The sequence below is a fragment of the Staurois parvus genome, unplaced genomic scaffold (genome assembly GCF_062004578.1).
Source record: "Staurois parvus isolate SC_StPar_1 unplaced genomic scaffold, SC_StPar_1.0 ptg001398l, whole genome shotgun sequence".
In the NCBI taxonomy this organism is placed as follows: Eukaryota; Metazoa; Chordata; class Amphibia; order Anura; family Ranidae; genus Staurois; species Staurois parvus.
This window is the reverse complement of record NW_028319194.1, coordinates 538,047-558,410: the sequence shown is the minus strand read 5'-3', so window position 1 is coordinate 558,410 and position 20,364 is coordinate 538,047. Positions and strand designations below refer to the sequence as shown.

Genomic DNA, 20,364 nt, shown 5'->3' with positions numbered 1-20,364 from the left:
AATTACACAAGCATCCGCACCCTCTCATGTAAAGATGCATGATGGGAATTCGCCCACCTGCAGCTCATAGGCCTGGCATTGACAGCTGCCTTCTGGGTTTGGATGAACGTGGGTGTGGACCAAACACAAGCTCATCACTACTGACAACTCTCTATGCTCTCTGCTCTAATGCACTGTTATTAGCTCACAGGATTTCAAGCACGACAAATAAATATATATATAGAGTTGTGTTTAAAATAATAGCAGTCAGACATCACTAACCGGATCAATCACTGTTTTTGGTAGAAATGATATTTCTACATGGCAAATAATTTACTAGCAAGTGTAGTAGAGTAATAGAAATCCAACAGACCCAACAGTCATGACATGCATGCTGCTGATTCTGTGTCATTGAATCACTCATTGAAAGGGGCGTGTTCAAAATAATAGCAGTGTGGAGTTCTATTAGTGAGGTCATTCATTCTTTGAAAACCAGGTGGCAATTATTGCCCTTATTTAAGGAAAGAAGGCAGAAAATGTTGTACATGCTGGTTACAGTGCATTTCTCTCTGAAATTCTGAGGAAAATGGGTCATTCCAGACATTGTTCAGAAGAACAGCGTACCTTGATTAAAAAGTTGATTGGGGAGGGGAAAACATATAATGAAGTGCAGAAAATGATAGGCCGCTCAGCTAAAATGATCGCAAATGCTTTAAAATGGCAACCAAAACCTGAAAGACGTGGAAGAAAGTGAAAAACTACCATTCGAATGGATAGAAGAATAGCCAAAATGGCGCGGACTCAGCCAACAATCAGCTCCAGGAAGATGAAAGAAGGTGTGACGTTCCCTGTGAGGACTGTTACAATTAGAAGACGCCTATGTGAAGCCAAGCTATCTGCAAGAAGCCCCCGCAAAGTCCCACTGTTGGAAAAAAGACGTACTGAAGAGGTTCCAATTTGCCAAAGAGCACATTGACTGGCCTAAAGAGAAATGGCGCAACATTTTGTGGACTGATGAAAGTAAGATTGTTCTTTTTGGGTCTAGTGGGCGGAGACAGTTTGTCAGACGACCCCCAAACACTGAATTCAAGCCACAGTAGACTGTGAAGACTGAAGCATGGTGGTGCAAGCATCATGATATGGGGATGTTTCTCATACTACGGTGTTGGGCCTATTTATCGCATACCAGGGATCATGGATCAGTTTGAATACATCAGAATACTTGAAGAGGTCATGCTGCCTTATGCTGAAGAGGAAATGCCCTTGAAATGGGTGTTCCAACAAGACAACAACCCCAAACACACCAGTAAACGTGCAACATCTTGGTTCCAGACCAACAAGATGGACGTTATGGAGTGGCCAGCCCAATCCCCGGATCTTAATCCAATAGAAAACTTGTGGGGTGACATCAAAAATGCCGTTTCTGAGGCAAAACCAAGAAAGAGAGAAGAACTGTGGAATGTGGTCCAATCATCCTGGGCTGGAATACCTGATCACAGGGGCCAGAAGTTGGGTGACTCCATGCAACACAGATGTACAGCAGTTCTCAGAAACAGTGCGACTACAACCAAATATTCATGAAGTCATTCAAAGGAAAGCAAAATCTTCAAACATTTCTCAGTTTATATAGTGAATGTTTGAGTTTGTAAAGAAGAATACAAACACTGCGATTTTTTTGAACCGTCTAATATTCACTTTTCTTCAATTATTTTAGAGGAACAACACACATTTGATCTATTTTTCTTCATGTTTTGGTTTGGAATAGAATGTGTCGTGTTCCCAATGCATTTGTGTGGATGGAAATAAAAGCCATTAGAAGGATTTTGAGCTTTATTCACTTTTTTCAACACACTGCTATTATTTTGAACACAACTGTATATATATATATACACACACACTCACCGGCCACTTTATTAGGTACACCTTGCTAGTGCTAATAACATATCCCCCACACCACTCCTAGATTGTAAGCTCCGAGGAGCAGGGCCCTCCTATCCCTCTTGTATTGAATTGTACTGTTGCTGTATTGTCTCCCATTATATTGTAAAGCGCTGAGCAAACTTTTGGTGCTATATAAATCCTGTATAATAATATTAATTACACCACCACCAGCAGCCTGGACCGTTGATACAAGGCAGGATGGATCCATGCTTTCATGTTGTTCACTCCAAACTACCATCTGAATGTTGCAGCAACCAGTCTGCCCATTCTCATCTGACCTCTGACATCAACAAGGCATTTTTGTCCACACAACTGCTGCTCACTGGATATTTTCTCTTTTCTGGACCATTCTCTGTAAACCCTAGAGATGGTTGTGCATGAAAATCCCAGTAGATTAGTAGTTTTTGAAATACTCAGACCAGATCAGACTCAGATAAGACTCAGTCTAGCACCAACAACCATGCCACATTCAAAGTCATTTAAATCTCCTTTCTTCACAAGGGTTGTACAACATCAGCCACTCTGAATCATGGGAGTTTGAAATTCAGTAAGTCGTGTTCACCACGTCTACATGCCTAGATGCATTGAGTTGCTGCCATGTGATTGGCTGATTAGCAAATTGTGTTTCCAAGCAATTGAACAGGTGTACCTAATAAAGTATCCAGTGAGTATATATATATATATATATATATATATATATATATATATACAGTGGGGATCGAAGGTTTGGGCACCCCAGCTAAAAATTTGTATTAATGTGCATAAAGAAGCCAAGGAAAGATGGAAAAATCTCCAAAAGGCATCAAATTACAGATTAGACATTCTTATAATATGTCAACAAAAGTTAGATTTTATTTCCATCATTTACACTTTCAAAATAACAGAAAACAAAAAATGGCATCTGCAAAAGTTTGGGCACCCTGCAGAGTTAATATCTACTGCCCCCTTTGGCAAGTATCACAGCTTGTAAACGCTTTTTGTAGCCAGCCAAGAGTCTTTCAATTCTTGTTTGAGGTATCTTTGCCCATTCTTCCTTACAAAAGTCGTCCAGTTCTTTGAGATTTCTGGGCTGCCTGTCACGCACTGCTCTTTTAAGGTCTATCCACAGATTTTCAATTATGTTGAGGTCAGGAGATTGTGAAGGCCATGGCAAAACCTTCAGTTTACGTCTCTTGATGTAATCTCCCGTGGATTTCGAGGTGTGTTTAGGATCATTATCCATTTGTAGAAGCCATCCTCTCTTTAACTTCAGCTTTTTTACAGATGGCATCAAGTTACCATCCAAAATTTGCTGAAATTTTATTGAATCCATTTTTCCTTCTACTCGTGAGATGTTCCCTGTGCCACTGGCTGCAACACAACCCCAAAGCATGATTGATCCAACCCCATGCTTAACAGTTGGACAGAGGTTCTTTTCATTAAATTCTGTGCCCCTTCTTCTCCAAACGTACCTTTGCTCATACTGGCCAAAAAGTTCAATTTTAACCTCATCGGTCCACAGAACTTGTTTCCAAAATGCATCAGGCTTTTCTATATGTTCATTTGCAAAGTTCAAACGATGATTTATGTGGTGAGGATGTAGAAGAGGTTTTCTTCGGATGAATCTTCCATGAAGACCATATTTGTACAAGTATCTCTTTATAGTGGAATAGTGTACCACAACTCCAGTGTCTGCCAGATCTTTCTGGAGGGATCGTGCAGTCAAACGTGGGTTTTGAATTGTTTTTCTCACAATCCTGCGAGCTGTTCTGTCTGATATTTTTCTTGGTCTTCCAGATCTTGCTTTAACTTCCACTGTTCCTGATGACTGCCATTTCTTAATTACATTCCGAACAGAGGATACTGACATCTGAAAACGCTTTGCTATCTTCTTATAGCCTTCTCCAGCTTTGTGAGCGTCAACTATTTTCAGTTTCAGTTTTCTAGACAACTGCTTAGAAGAACCCATGGTGCTGATTGTTGGGGCAAGGTCAGATGAGTCTGGGCATTTAAAACCTTTGAGATTGACATCATCTGGTCTTCCCAGACGATGATTGAGAACAATCCATGACACTGGCAGGTCTCAGCTTTGCAAAGGGGGCAGTACAAGATATTAACTCTGCAGGGTGCCCAAACTTTTGCAGACGCCATTGTTTTGTTTTCTGTTATTTTGAAAGTGTAAATGATGGAAATAAAATCTAACTTTTGTTGACATATTATAAGAATGTCTAATCTGTAATTTGATGCCTTTTGGAGATTTTTCCATCTTTCCTTGGCTTTTTTATGCACATTAATACAAATTTTTAGCTGGGGTGCCCAAACTTTCGATCCCCACTGTATATATATATGTGTGTATATATATATATATAATGTATTTATTTGTGCAAAAATTGTGTATTTAGTGGTTTGCCTGAAGTTCTGCTTTATCCTACCTTTATATATTGAAGGAAAATTTGTACTCACATCCACAGATTTAGGGGTCTTATTTGAATAAATGTGTGAACCTTGGGGGAACGCTGTGTGAATCTTGGGTACGGTAAATAAAATGCTTAAACAGGTTACTTATGTTATATTGTACTACATCTTATGATGACACATCTTATGTTTGCTCTAATGTTTCAACTGGTTCACTGAAGGTCCAGGGAGGATGCAGAGATGGAGATATTCTTACCTTTACTGCTTCTGGGCTGACAACTAAGACTATCACATTGTGTAAAAAATTAATCCGTACGACTGGGCCGTATCTCTGGCTCCTGGAAAAAAAAAAGAAAAGCAAAGGCACAGGTAAATTTATTGATCATGAAGTATTTGGAACAAGAGCTGTGTACTGCATGTAGTGGGAATTTGGTGTGACACTCCTTTTTCTTACACACCCCTCTTGCTCTTTCAGAAATATATGGCTATCAGTTTGTCATGACACGACACGGCAAATGTTTTCAAACAAGCACCCTTTGTCAAGATAACAGTGTCTTGGAAATTCGCTTTGAACAAGTTTCTCCTTACCGTGAGTACTCGCAGTTGGATGCGCAGCAATCCCCCATACAGCTGTGCGAATCTCGCTTACCACGACTGCAGCTTAGCTCCACGATTCCTGCGCCTCCAACTGGTTTAGCTATCTCAGAATTATGGGGAAATGGAGCTCCAGTTACCTAAGAATGATCAGGCGACACTCTCAGGTTGCTGTTGGAATTCACAAAGAGACTGGTTTCAGACTCAGTCCCTGGTTTTATTACACACACACACACGCCCCCCACATGAGTCAGGTCAATCCCCTTCCACAGAACAATGCAATGGGGAGTGCCTATACACAGGATGTACATTCAGATTGGAGCATAGCCTTTCCTATTATCTATCACCAGTCCTCCCCTCCCTTCCCCTCCATGAGCTCTCTGAGGGAAGCAAACTTCCTATCCTATTAGCTCCAAGTGGTATGTAAATTCTCTGTACAAGCATCCCTTAGATTAAACAGTGCCAGTCTGTATCTGAATGGGCCTGATACGATCTTTATTAAAACACATCCATCCAGATACAGTTCAGGTCGGTAATGGCTTGTAAGATATACATGAGCCTACATGCGGAGTTCACACTGCTTGGCGCCTTGCGTTGCGAAGTCCATGTGGTACTATGCTGCTGATATGTGGATACAGGCCCGCGGCCTACCGCCGGCGGCATTCGCATTGAATGCCGTGGTGGCATACACGCCGGTCTATAAGCGCAGATCTGCCATCTCATCCGTTACCGAGCTGAGTACTGTAATACATACATTGTACATGCGCATGGCCCAATTGCAGTCTTCAGAGCTTTAATTAAGCCACACGAGAGACATATGAATAACATTAATATATGACACATTTAAAGTTCAACCTGTAAATACAAAATTTCCATGACAACAGTCACAGTTGAAGTGCTTGTGCTATCCATATTTTTCAGACCATGAGTAATGGCGACATCCATTCATTTGCCCCTTTCAGTGCCAGGTGTCCCTAAGGCCTTGTTCACACCATGGTGCAGAGATGTGAGTTTTTCTGCACACATTCTGCAAGGGCACCAGAAACACTATTGTTTTCTATGTGCCCTGTTCACATCATAGCACTAGTATCATGTGAAGATTGGTTTCTGTGCAAGAATCTGAAACGTGCATAAAACTGATTTAAACTGATGTCTCTGCATGTGAAATCTGCATGTTTTTTCCATTTGCACTTCTACTGCACGTATGGTATGAATGAGGCCTAAAGCGCCATAGAATTAGAATTTTTAAATTTTCTTTTTGTTAATGTTCATTCAGTTTTCTAACAGTTGGCAGAATCAAATCAGAAAGTGTTTTCTACCATAGTGATGGGAAAATTGGAAGGAACAGGATGAAACATTTTTCTTGAGTAAACAAAATTCTAACTGTGAATGTGAAAAACTTGACTATTGCACCAGAGATAGGCTCGTCCACTTCCCCATTATCACCATTACCGTTCCGCGCTAACCCCCTTCCTCTTAACCAATTATTAACAAAAGACATAACACCAATTTTGGAGTAAATGGCCAGCATGGCCTTTTAATAACAACTCAAGTTACAATACACCAACCATTCCTTATAACAGAAACCCCCAGAATTGTTGTTGGTCTTCGAAGGCACCCGAAAATGATCCGAAATGCACCTGCGGACAACCATATACACTAGGCCTCCAGCCGCTACCAACCAGCTCGGAGACAACCATACCGTCCGCAGTGCAGCACCACCACCTTCCAGTTAAACCTCGGTTAACTGGGAATGTCCCCGGGCATCCCATACCACGGATGGGTCCCACACCATTGTTGTACACCGTCCAAATAAGAACCGCCTCCAAAGACCAACAACCGTCCATGAACCAACATAATCCCCCCCTTCACCTGGAGGGACCCAAAACTCACCCAAACAGGGAGGGCGGGAGGGAAGCTCACACTCTTGCCGTCCAGCTAACTGACGCCCCCTCACAGAACCTCCCACCCTAAGGTGCAGCAAAACCCCACCTACACCAACCTCTACCAATCAGCTACCCCCCACTAACAATAACAAATCCCCCTGGAGCTACCTTAACCCTTTCTGCTCTTCCTTCCCCCACTCTGGGCCTAGTCATGTATGCCCTGCGCTATTTCTTCTTTATTTCGCTACGGGCATTTCTTTACAAATTGTAATAGGTGTGATACACAGAAAAGAAACCTGTTCCCGCCCCCATGAAGTCATACGACATCCTCGGGTTGAAGTGGTTATAGCAGGATGAAGTCTGCACCAGCAGCATCATCCCAGTTTCAAAGTGTTCTGCTGACAATTCTCTGTTCAGCAGAAGCGATGCAAGTGGCTGAACAGCAGAAGTGATTCAGAGTGGCTGATGCTGTACAACCCTTGTGAAATCAATAACGCTGATAAAAAATAAAAAACAATTAAACAGACAGTGTAAAAAAATAAAAATAATAATAAAAACATTTAAAGCCCCCCCCCGTCCTAATGTGCAAATGCGAACACATACAAGTCCAGTACACATATTTAAACAGCGATTACACCATACTTATGAGGTATCATTGTGAACGTCAGAGCAAGAGCAATGGATTTAGCTCCAGACCTCCCGTGTAACTGGTAACCTGTGAAGGCCTTTAAAGCGTTGCCTATGAAAATATTTAGGTACCGTAGCTTGGTGCCGTTCTATGAGCGTACGCAATTTTAGTGCGTGACATGTTACTTGGGATAACATCATTTTTTTTATTCACAACAATTAGGTATTGTATAGTGTTTGTGCAAAATGAAATTCATTAAAGTGTATTTTTGCCCAAAAAATTGTGTTTGAAAAACCGCTGCGTGACACAAAAAATAGCAACACCCACCATTTTATATTCTCTAGGGCTTCTGATAATGAAATATATAATGTTTGGGGGTTCTGAGTAATTTTCTAGCAAAAAATACAGATTTTTACATGTAGGAGAGAAATTTCAGAATTGGCCCAGTAGGGAACTGGTCAATATGTCTGGGATTCCAGTCAAGTAGCAGATCTGGACAAACTTAATCATCTGCATTGTGTAAAAACGCTGTTGATCCTGTCTTCTCTGATCCTCCCCTTCTTCCAGTGTCCCCCTTTTATTTCCTGATAAGACATATCGTGTGGAGTCACTCTGCAGAAGCTCAGTTTGATGTGTATTGCTAGAGAGGTTTGTTTTTTTCTTGGGAGGGTGCATGTGATCAGCACAGGGCCAATCAGCGCTCTCCAGACAGAGGTCAAGGGTCATGCATTCTCCTAGAGAAAAATAAAAAATCTGCCTACAAGCTTTAATCAATGCTCAGCTGGACACTGATAGAAGTCACAAGACTGCTATGTACTGCTGATGAGAAAAGGTATTTGTCAGTTTATATTTACTAAAACTATTGCATTTCCATGTTCTGTGTATTGTGGGAGACCAGATATAGTAAATGCAGGGTCCGGGGAGACCAGATATAGGGAATGCAGGGTCCAGGGAGACCGAATATAGTGAATGCAGGGTCCGGGGAGACCAGATATAGTGAATGCAGGGTACGGGGAGACCGGATATAGTAAATGCAGGGTCCGGGGAGAGCGGATATAGTGAATGCCGGGTCCAGGGAGACCAGATATATTGAATGCAGGGTCCAGAGAGACCAGATATAGTGAATGCAGGGTCCGGGGAGACCGGATATAGTGAATGCGGGGTCCGGGGAGACCAGATATAGTAAATGCAGGGTCCAGGGAGACCAGATATAGTGAATGCAGGGTCCAGGGAGACCGGATATAGTGGATGCAGGGTCCTCGGAGTCCAGATATAGTGAATGCAGGGTCCGGGGAGACCAGATATAGTGAATGCAGGGTCCGGGGAGACTAGATATAGTGAATGCAGGGTCCGGGGAGACCAGATATAGTGAATGCAGGGTCCAGGGAGACCGGATATAGTGAATGCAGGGTCCTGGGAGCCCAGATATAGTGAATGCAGGGTCCGGGGAGACCAGATATAGTGAATGCAGGGTCCGGGGAGACTAGATATAGTGAATTCAGGGTCCTGGGTATAGTAGCACTTTAGGTAAATATGAGAAAAGGAAAAGCAAAAGCAAGGAAAAAGAACGGAGAGAGAGAGGTAGTGGGCTAAGGGAACTGGAGGGGGAAAAGGGGGTCATCCCCGGGGAGCAGGAATCCCTAATTGAGCAGTATAAATCACAGGTGATTGACACAGGTTAAGTGTATTGGAGGAATTCATCAGAGAAGCGGCAGAGATTCCCGTAAATCCATCTGGTCTATGTTCCTCAGACTTGTCCCGAAAAGCAGAAGTCAGGTCTTCCATCTGTTCAACATCATTCACTCTTGCAAGCCACTGGGCCAAAATTTATTTTCAAACGTTAAAAACCTACTTCAATTGGGGTCAAGGGTCATGCATTCTCCTAGAGAAAAATAAAAAATCTGCCTACAAGCTTTAATCAATGCTCAGCTGGACACTGATAGAAGTCACAAGACTGCTATGTACTGCTGATGAGAAAAGGTATTTGTCAGTTTATATTTACTAAAACTATTGCATTTCCATGTTCTGTGTATTGTGGGAGACCAGATATAGTGAATGCAGGGTCCGGGGAGACCAGATATAGGGAATGCAGGGTCCAGGGAGACCGAATATAGTGAATGCAGGGTCCGGGGAGACCAGATATAGTGAATGCAGGGTACGGGGAGACCGGATATAGTAAATGCAGGGTCCGGGGAGAGCGGATATAGTGAATGCCGGGTCCAGGGAGACCAGATATATTGAATGCAGGGTCCAGAGAGACCAGATATAGTGAATGCAGGGTCCGGGGAGACCGGATATAGTGAATGCGGGGTCCGGGGAGACCAGATATAGTAAATGCAGGGTCCAGGGAGACCAGATATAGTGAATGCAGGGTCCAGGGAGACCGGATATAGTGGATGCAGGGTCCTCGGAGTCCAGATATAGTGAATGCAGGGTCCGGGGAGACCAGATATAGTGAATGCAGGGTCCGGGGAGACTAGATATAGTGAATGCAGGGTCCGGGGAGACCAGATATAGTGAATGCAGGGTCCAGGGAGACCGGATATAGTGAATGCAGGGTCCTGGGAGCCCAGATATAGTGAATGCAGGGTCCGGGGAGACCAGATATAGTGAATGCAGGGTCCGGGGAGACTAGATATAGTGAATTCAGGGTCCTGGGTATAGTAGCACTTTAGGTAAATATGAGAAAAGGAAAAGCAAAAGCAAGGAAAAAGAACGGAGAGAGAGAGGTAGTGGGCTAAGGGAACTGGAGGGGGAAAAGGGGGTCATCCCCGGGGAGCAGGAATCCCTAATTGAGCAGTATAAATCACAGGTGATTGACACAGGTTAAGTGTATTGGAGGAATTCATCAGAGAAGCGGCAGAGATTCCCGTAAATCCATCTGGTCTATGTTCCTCAGACTTGTCCCGAAAAGCAGAAGTCAGGTCTTCCATCTGTTCAACATCATTCACTCTTGCAAGCCACTGGGCCAAAATTTATTTTCAAACGTTAAAAACCTACTTCAATTGGGGTATGTGATCTAGTATGGCTAGTTTGCCTTCTGTTCTTTTGGACTACTAAGAAAATAAAATTGTCCTGGACCACTTCTGGACCAGTATTCCTGATGCAAGTAAAATTTAGTTTCAAGTACTATCATATATCCATTACAAATGCTTGCAAAGTGCTTCAGGCAGTTGTCATAAACACTGTTGCAAACCCATTGCTAAACTTCCTGAATTGCACGTATAGCTGGGCAAAAAAGTCCTACAACACCCTTTCCAGGCAGATGGAAACCACCCAAAGCTGAAAGGGATTGTGCTAGCATGGTCACTCCTACAGTGGCCGAGCCTCGGAAGGTTGTAATACCTAGCCAAAACATAAGAGATAGAACAAAATTTGTTGTTTTAATCGGAGGGCAAAAATTAATTAAACTATAATGTGCTGTATTTTAAATAAATTAATCTTGAAAAACACTTCCCAACAATTTAACCACTTCCAGTCCAGACACTTTTACCCCCTTCCTGTCAAGGCCAATTTTCAGCTTTCAGCGATATCACACTTTGAATGACAATTGCGCGGTCATGCAACACTGTACCCATATGAATTTTTAGCATTTTTTTAGACAAATAAAGCTTTATTTTGGTGGTATTTATTCACCACTGGGATTTTTATTTTTTTGCTATGTAAATGAAAAAGTCCAAAAATTTTGAAAAAAGTGTTTTTCTTATAACATTTTGCAAATAAATAATATTTCATCATAAACCTTGGCCAAAAGTTATTCTGGTATCTTTTTAGTAAAAAAAAAAAAAATAACCCAAATTAGTTTATAACCAAAAATTATCATTTTTAAACATTTTTCTTTACATTTTTATATTATTAATGTTTTTTTTTTTACATTCTGTCACCCTAGCAGTACAGTGTCACCATGGTGGGGGCGGGTGTACTACTTGTGGGGGGTGATAAAGATTTTTTTTTTTTTTTTTACAGTGATTGCTTTTACACCCATAAAGGCTGTAAATCATTTCTCGTTCTCTTTGGCTGCATTCTTGCAGGCATTGAGAACTACTGTGTGAGCTGTGATTGGTCACAGCTTGTCACATAGTACAAGGTGTCACGATCACGGCGTCAGACCCCAGCCCTTCTCATCAAACTCGTGACCGGAGGACTAGCTGATCTAAAACCGCGATGTCATGTGCGTAACAATGCCACACCCAGCTGCACCCTGCACAACGATTTTGCAGCTAATTGGACCACAATCGATGTACTGAGCGATTGTACTAGGTCAGGTTAATTACGCAATTAACCCTTCACGCTGCCACCTCCTCCTTTTTGTACAGAGAAAGAGGAAACTCGGCGATATCAGTTATAACACTATAATGGTTGAAGTAATCATCTGTATAACACGGTTATACAGAGGGTTAAACAAACACAGTAGCATTCTCTTTAGAGGCAGGAATTCGTAAATTGCAATAAAGCGCCATAGAAACAGTTCAACACTTTCAGAAGGAAAGATTTATTACTAAAAGGTCAAACGGGTGCAATAAAAATATTTACAGAAAAGATGTAACTAAGATATATATATAAATATACAGAGACCAACAGCATAGCAAAGAGATATCAGAGAGAGGTGAAAGGGTTAAGGTACTTGCCAAAGTCCTGGGTTAGCAGATCCAAGTTTCAAAGCGAAAGGGCACGGGTCTCCCCAGGTGGTACTGATGTTAAAATGGGAGATGTCTTCAACTTACTCTTCTTAGGCCTGACAGCCTAATTTGTAGTTCCCCAGCAGGGGGTGTCTCTGAAGTCAAGGACCAATACCCCGTTTAGGGAGGAATTGTCGTGCGGATACCTCAACTAGGTCCAAAATCTCTCATAACTCATATTTTGGCTCATATCTTTTCCTATGCAAAAGTGACATTCCACCCGTGGGTAGATTATTATGCAGACACATCTGAGGATTGATTAGATATGAATTATGAAATTATACACTGAACGGTTTACAAGATCTATTTTTCGCCTTTCGTATGTATTAGAGACAAGGCGAGTGACCTATCAAATTGTTTGTCTTCTCTTAGCCAATCTGACAATATGTCTGGTTTTTATGTAAGTCTCTCATATTCCAAGATATGAGACATAGGGGAAAAATGGATTTTTAAAAGTGTTAGCTGGTCCCGCCTTCCTTGGAATGTGTTGAACTCCAGGGAAAGCTTGCCTTATCTTATACAGGGTGTTACATTTTACAGGTTCTTCGGACAACTAGGCCCCAGCTCCCTTGGGGACTTTATAGCTCCTAGTCCCCTGCTGGGCCCTGGCCTCCTGTGACACTCCTAACACACATACACACTGGCCAAATGTTGCTGTGACTCTCAGAAAGGGAGGGGGAGAATGAGGTGGAAATATGTTTGTCAGGATGGTTAAAATTTGCGCAATTGCACTTGCAGAGTGCACAGTCTATTTGCTTTTAGTAAATTCAACCTCAAATGATATATCATTCATATGCCTTTTTATTAAAGCTGGAAAAAGTAATTTCCTCCTTCTGTCCAGTTCTGGAAGAATTTAGTGAACTCAAATTTACCATTATATCAAGGTTCATTCTATAACAAGGGGGTGTCCAAAGAAGTTTACTAAAGTATATCTCCTACAGCAATGGCACCTACTCTCTAAATTTTTGAACTTTGGCTATTGGGATAGTATGGAAAATGTTCACCTCTTTTTCTTCTTTTACTTGGAGTCCTGATCTTGACTGCCCATTTTTTCTTACTCCTAACATGTATATACTCTAAATACACAATTTTTCACTCTGTGCTTAGTCTGTCTATCCACACACGGCATACCCCTTGCGCAGGTCAAGCCACTTGGAACCTGTCCCTTCCAAAAAAAATCTAAAAGCAGACTTTATTTAAAAAAAAAAAAGAAAAAAAGATGCCTTTAATAAAACAAATACACTACAAACTACACTCACATAATATACATCAGAGTCCCCCCATACTTCAGTAGAATGGCAGAGTAGACCTGGATGGAGGTTCTCTCCATCTTCTCCTGAATGCTGGAGGCAGCCCTGCATGCCACCTTACCTGCATCAGCACTATGCATTGCCATGGTGTGAGTGAGATATTGTGCATCACAGTGTTGTGGACTTTTGAAATTATTTATCAAGACATAACCTTAATTCTGATAGTAAACCAGCCTAGCCATCTGCTAAGGGTTAACTTGTCTTGGTTGAAAATTCAAAGGACCCTCCAGTTAAGAAATGTACATAATGAGTGAAGTGAGCTTTTTCCAAGACAATAGACTGTTTGGACTGTCAACAGGTAGTTTAAGACCAGACAATTGTAAGATTTAAATTGGAGACTGTGAAAATAGTTAAAGTGTGGGATGTCAACAAACACTGTTTATATATTGGGGTTGAGTGGAAGACGTCTACAAAAGTTAAATAGACAGCCAAATAGGACTTCAACCTTCAAACATTGAGTCATCACACCTAACTAAAAGACAATGATAAGACGGGAACTCAACTGGTTGAAAATTTGCCCAGAACCTTGCAAAGTGTGATGAACCTACAAACCTCTCGAACTATCACAATATACTATTATCCACCAAGGTTGAAAGTATAAATGGTTGTTTACTCTGACTCCAACACAATAGCCAGGTAAACAGAGTCTTTCCTACCCATGGAAATGTTTGATTCTGAAACAAAAAGGTTAAATTCAGGACATTTAAGGCTAAGAATTGAATATATCTACCCACGGAGATATTACCAAAAAGCATAGTATCAATGGATGTTATAAAGAATCTGTTTCACACACCACAAAATATTCAGCTGAATGGGGATTGTATATCACTAACTTGAGTATTGAGATGAGAAAAAATAAGATATATTGTGAATTAGCATTAGTTGTATGTCTTATCGGGAAACAAATGCTTTCACACAAGTTGTATCTCAGAGAGATGAATAACTGAACATACACAGATATTCCATGGTTCCTATTTAGAACATTATAGGTATGATCAACTATATATATCTAGGATAAGACATATAGTTAATACCTGAAATCACCTTGAGTTCCACCCGAGGTGTGAGTCATCATCAATACTCAAATTGTTCTATGAGCTCTGACCGCCACTTAGTGGACAGGTGAGAGATAGCTTAAATACATACATTTCTCAACCAGCCAATCAAAAAGCCTGGTGGGAGGGTCTCTTAGAACAATAGTTTAGTTGGTATAAAAACCCATGCACCTCATTTAAAAAAAAAAAACCTCACTAAGAAAAACCTCACTAAGAAAAACCTCACTAAGAAAAACCTCACTAAAGAAACTTCATTGAAAAAGGAACAACTGACTGAAGAACCTGACTGAAAACTAACTGAAGATATCTGAAGCTGAAATCCATCTCTGCTGTCTATCAACTCTTCCATCCTTTCAAACTTCTAAAAACTTTACTTCTAAATCTCTGTGCTTCTATCTTCCTACATTCTCCCACACTATTGAACTATATCTCACTTTCCCCTGTGATCATCATTCTGAAGGCGTTCCATTGCCAGTTGAATCCACTGGGAGGTGTCATATTCCTAGATCTGGGTGTGGTGAGACTGTCCATTTAATTTTGTATTGTATATTTTATCTGTTGTGTAGAGTAATAAGAATTACCTTAGTGTATCACAACTGTATTGGGTGTTTATAGATATAGAGAGATCCCGTATTACTGTTAGAGATTGTTGGTGTCATATTACAAATTTTTCATATTTTATAAATTATTAAATATTAATAATTAGAGTATAATTTATCAGGGAATATCTTCTTCCATTGCTATGGCCACGTAATGAAAGAAAATAACCTTTGAGATACTTGAAATTATTAGTTATTAATAAATTTAATTTTTAATCATCATCATCTAGAAAATTGTTATATTGATTTCATTATTTAGAAACATTATATTGTGTATGAAATTGGTAGGGTATATCTTTGATTGTGTGTACCAGTATTCATTCATCACCAGTCTTTTGCGTTTTGTGTTAATATATATGTAATTTTTGTACATAAATAAATTTTTATATTTATCTATTATAAGGCAAATTTTGTGTGTATGGTACGAAATCATACTGGCTAAAAGAATTCAAGGTATAATAATAAGTGGTGATCAAATTATCAAGGTGTCCAAATTATTGGTTTACTAAATATTTGCCGTATTTTCACGGCTGGAGGCACTGTAATATTTCATCTAAGGGAAAGGGACACGCCCTTTATAAGTAGAATAAATCCTTACATAAACCACCACAACAGCTCTAGTGCTTCATTAGTTAATATGGTTCTTGTGGCTGGCCAGCACCATGGTAGCGCATGATATTGATCCTGGCAGACTATGTCCTGCATTTGTGGCACCCCAGGGGAACCGAAATTGCACCCCGGTTGAGAAATGGTGCTTTATTATATCTATATTGCCAAGATGGAAAATGTATTCACTTTTTTAATAGACTCAAATAAATTTGTTGATTTTGGATACTTTATGTTCATTACATCCCTCTTGACCAGTGTAATGTAAAATAAATGATTGCACAACTTACCACTCTAAAAACAAGTCATACGCAAGCTCATCTGCTGTGGGATAATGTCCAAGGATGAAGCTAAAAGAGCACATAATTTTATGTTAATGTGATAGCAGTGTGCATTTTCTGTACATACATTAGTTTTAGTTATAATTGCATTTATTTTAGTAGTTGTAAACCTTATCTGAAAGACATTTAAGCCGGCCATAAATGGATCGATCTATGGGCAGGCTAGTTGTACCCAAGTCGATCCATGGATCGACTTGAGTACAACCGGCCTGTTGGATTTTTTTACATCTGATTACTGCCAGTGGCTATAGCCGCTAGCAACAATCATTGTGTTCGACTAACCAGGAAGGCTTCCTGGCGGCAGAAAATAATAGCGCTACGTGCTACCATTGATGGAAGGGCACAACATCGACCTATCTATGGCTATCCTTAGGGGTTTATTTATAAAACATTTGTTGCATGTTTAAAACATTGACACAAGCTGAACAAAATGTCACCATCATTTTTGTAAGAGATGAATGCCTGTATTGTCAGCTCCATTAATGACCAAAATGCCATATATATTTTTCTGAAATACTTCAATGAAAAAAAGCTATATACATTTCTCAAAAAAATTAAAAGAACACTTTGAAAACACATCACATCTCAATGGGGAAACATATTGTGTTAGATATCTATACTGATATGGACTGGGTAATGTGTTAGGAACGTAAGGATGTCCCATCGTTTGATGGAAATGACAATTATCAACCTACAGAGGACTGAATTCAAAGGCACCCCGAAAATCAAAGTGAAAAGATGATGCAGCAGGCGAGTCCATTTTGCTGAAATTTCATTGCAGCAACTCAAAATCGTCCTCAGTAGTTTGTGTGGCCCCCACGTGCTTGTATGCATGCTTGACAACATCGGGGCATGTTCCTAATGAGATGATGGATGGTGTCCTGGGGGATTTCCTCCCACATCTGGACCAGGGCATCGCTGAGCTCCTGGACAGTCTGAGGTGCAACCTGTTGGCGTTGGATGGACCGAAACATGACATCCCAGAGGTGTTCTATTGGATTTAGGTCAGGCGAGCGTGGGGGCCATTCAATGGTATCAATTCCTTCATTCTCCAGGAACTGCCAGCATACTCTTGCCACATGAGGCCGGGCATTGTCGTGCACCAGGAGGAACCCAGGACCCACTGCACCAGCGTTGGGTGACAATGGGTCCAAGGATTTCATTCCGATACCTAATGGCAGTCAGGGTGCCAATGTCTTGCCTGTAGAGGTCTGTGTGTCCCTCCATGGATATGTCTCCCCCGACCATCATTGACCCACCACCACAACGGTCATGCTGAACGATGTTACAGGCAGCATAATGTTCTCCACAGCTCTCCAGACCCTTTCACGTCTGTCCATGTGCTCAAGGTTAACCTGCTCTCATCTGTGAAAAGCATAGGGTGCCAGTGGCGGATCGGCCAATTCTGGTTTTCAATGGCAAATGCCAGTTGAGCTCTATGGTGCTGGGTAATGAGCACTGGGCCCACTAGAGGACGTCAGGCCCTCAGGCCACCCTCATGAAGTCCATTTTTGATTGTTTGGTCAGAGACATTCTCACCAGTGACCTGCTGGATGTCATTTTGTAGGGCTCTGGCAGTACTCATCCTGTTCCTCCTTGCACCAGTCCTGCTGATGGGTTAAGGACCTTCTACGGCCCTGTCCAGCTCTCCTAGGAGTAACTGCCTGTCTCCTGGAATCTCCTCCATGCTCAAGAATGTGCTGGGAGACACAGTAAACCTTCTGGCAATGGCACGTGTTCATGTGCCATACCAGAGGAGTTGGACTGCCTGTGCAACCTCTGTAGGGTCCAGGTATCGCCTCATGCTACCAGTAGTGATACTGACCCTAGCCAAATGCTAAACTAGTGAAAAACAGAAAAGATGAGTTGGGAAAAAAATTTCAGTGGCCTCCACCTGTAAAACCATTCCTGTTTTGGGGGTCTCCTCATTATTGCCCATCTAGTGCACCTGTTGCTAATTTCATTAACACCAAAGCAGCTGAAACTGATTAACAACCCCCCCTGCTACTTACCTGACCAGATCAATATCCCAGGAGTTTAATTGACTTGAAGCCATACTCTGATTAAAAAGTGTTTCTTTAATAATTTTTTTTGAACAGTGTATACACATGCCTTTTAATGGACTGGCAATGGATATTAATAAGCATTTGTCAATGGCTGTTATCCACTGCAAAGAAAATGCAATGTGATGCATAACAATGCACTTGTCTAATGCAACAACAGAAAAAGCACCTCAACGCACACTCGAAGGTCTAAATGAATCCCTATTGAAAGCATTTATGTTGGCCATACACGCTTTGATACTGTATATGATCAATTTTTTATAATTTGATTTTCCAATATGAATCAATCAATATTCAGCAACCCATTTGATCAATATGCCACACACCTGGGAAGTGTATTTCAATCAGTAGTTAACTTACAATTCTAACGCCGCATTCACATCTGCACATTCTGGGAACGTGACAAAAAATGTGTGTCACACCTGCGGTGCCATTGATTGTTAATGACACCCCAAATGCAGCCAGGAAACCTGTGTTTTGAAACACAGCAAATGTGCTGTAAAAGACCCGCAAAGCTCAGTGCTCGATCGGATGCATTCGTCACACGTAGGACAACCCATTCAAGTCTGTCGCGCAAAACACATGCATTAGTGTGATGCGCAGGTGTGAATGAGGCCTACTTAATGATCACAAGTTATCAATCATAATCCAATCAAATATGATCACATTCATGAACAAAGTATTCCATTGATGCTGATTGATGCAATATGATCAACAATACTCTGACCTGGCCAGTTGGCTTAAACGCATCTCATTGAAATTGTGTCTAAATTGATTGGTATGGAAGTTATAGACATCGTTTTGACCGAATTGCACACCGATCGTATTAGAAAAAAAAATCAAAGTGAGTTTGGCCACCATTAGAGCTAAAAACAACTTCTGGAATTGGATTACCATGTTAAATCCTAGTTTATAAATTGGGTCTAGTCTACTTTAACTATTTTAATATAAAAGACTCTCTTACCTGTCTCTGGGGGGTCCAGGAATGTGGTCATATTTCCTGTGCATGTAGTAGATATATCCACAGAACAGGATAAAAGAGATGGAGGCCAGAGCAAGCAGAAGAGCAAAAATCCAGAAAATGAGGGCCCACATTGTCACCGAGAAGATGCAGACGCCTTTTAGCTCACAGCAACAATTGTTAATTCTAAACTGGCTGCTGAAAATAGGACAAAGGGCAGCGACAATCTCACTTTCCTGGATTTGTCCAACCTCCCTCAGATGGGGGCCTCTACAATAACACAGGGTTCGTGCAGTGCATGGTAAACATGGGAATCTCGTATGACGGCATTTTGGCAGCAATCAGGATTTAAAGTTAAAATAAACTCTGGACTGAAAAAATATTTATAGTTTTAACTAAAAATAAAAGTTCTTTCTATTGCTTTCAACCTCTTCTAAATCTCCAAATTTGTTTTTGGTCTGACTTTTTGTTAAAGGGTGGCTACTGTCTTTCTCCATGGTCCCACTGTATGTAGGAATGTAGCCACCCTCTGCTGCTCACTCTCAGGATGGACTATGGGATGTGTAATGTGTATAGAGCAGTGTATGTGACTGCAACTAATGTGCACTGCTTGCTCCAAACAAATGGAAGTGAATAGAAAAGGAGAGGTTCGGGAGCTCACGGAGGATGGTACAAAAAGGGTGAAAAACACAATAAGAATGGGAGGATCTGTGCTATCTGCATGCTGAATATGTATGTAATTGGAGTAGTGGTAGGGCAGTGGTAGTGCCCTGTTCTGGGGTAAGTGGCATCAGAGCAGTGTCAGGCTTATGTATGTACGTGTGCAGGGGCAGACTGACAACTCATGGGGCCCCCCGGGCAATAGGGGATTATGGGGCCCTTGTGTTCTCACCCACACTGAAAAAAGCCTATGAAAAGGTACAAGGGGCATCTCATGGGGCCCCCTTCTGACCCTGGGCCCTTGGGCAGTGCCCAAGTGCCCAAATGGTCAGTCCGCCCCTGTACGCATAGATACCCTTCACTTTTGTACCTTCTAATTTACCACCATGGTACTTAGCATAATGTTGAGCTAGGTTACTTTCAGGATCATTGGACCTGATATCTCTAAAGTGTTCGCCTATTCGTACTTTAAGTTGCCTTTTAGTTTTACCTATATACATCTTTTTAAATGGGCAAGTCAACATATACAGTACTCTGGCTGTGGAGCAATTTATAAGACTTTGAATTTTATAGTGAGTACTACTATTTGAGTCAAAGAAAAAATCTGTGCGGTCCACAAATTTACAGATTTGACATTTTCCACATCTATACATCCCTTTTGTACGTGA

The 20,364-nt window shown here is 41.3% G+C and overlaps 1 protein-coding gene across 2 annotated transcripts in view; it reads right to left on the bottom strand.

The window, feature by feature from the left end:
• Positions 1–19,303, bottom strand: part of LOC149436217 (cholesterol 24-hydroxylase-like) — a 58,042-nt gene extending 38,739 nt beyond the window's left edge. The window contains exons 1-3 of one of the 2 annotated variants that reach the window (XM_089661862.1): positions 19,040–19,303; positions 15,962–16,021; positions 4,571–4,652 (exon numbers count right to left, since the gene is read on the bottom strand). In XM_089661862.1, coding sequence (XP_089517988.1) covers positions 4,571–4,652; positions 15,962–16,021; positions 19,040–19,170 — 273 coding nt within the window. In that variant the 5' untranslated portion in view covers positions 19,171–19,303. The remainder of the gene's footprint in view (positions 1–4,570; positions 4,653–15,961; positions 16,022–19,039) is intronic. The other variant, XM_089661861.1, reaches the window with a different exon arrangement.
• Positions 19,304–20,364: the final 1,061 nt, after the last annotated feature.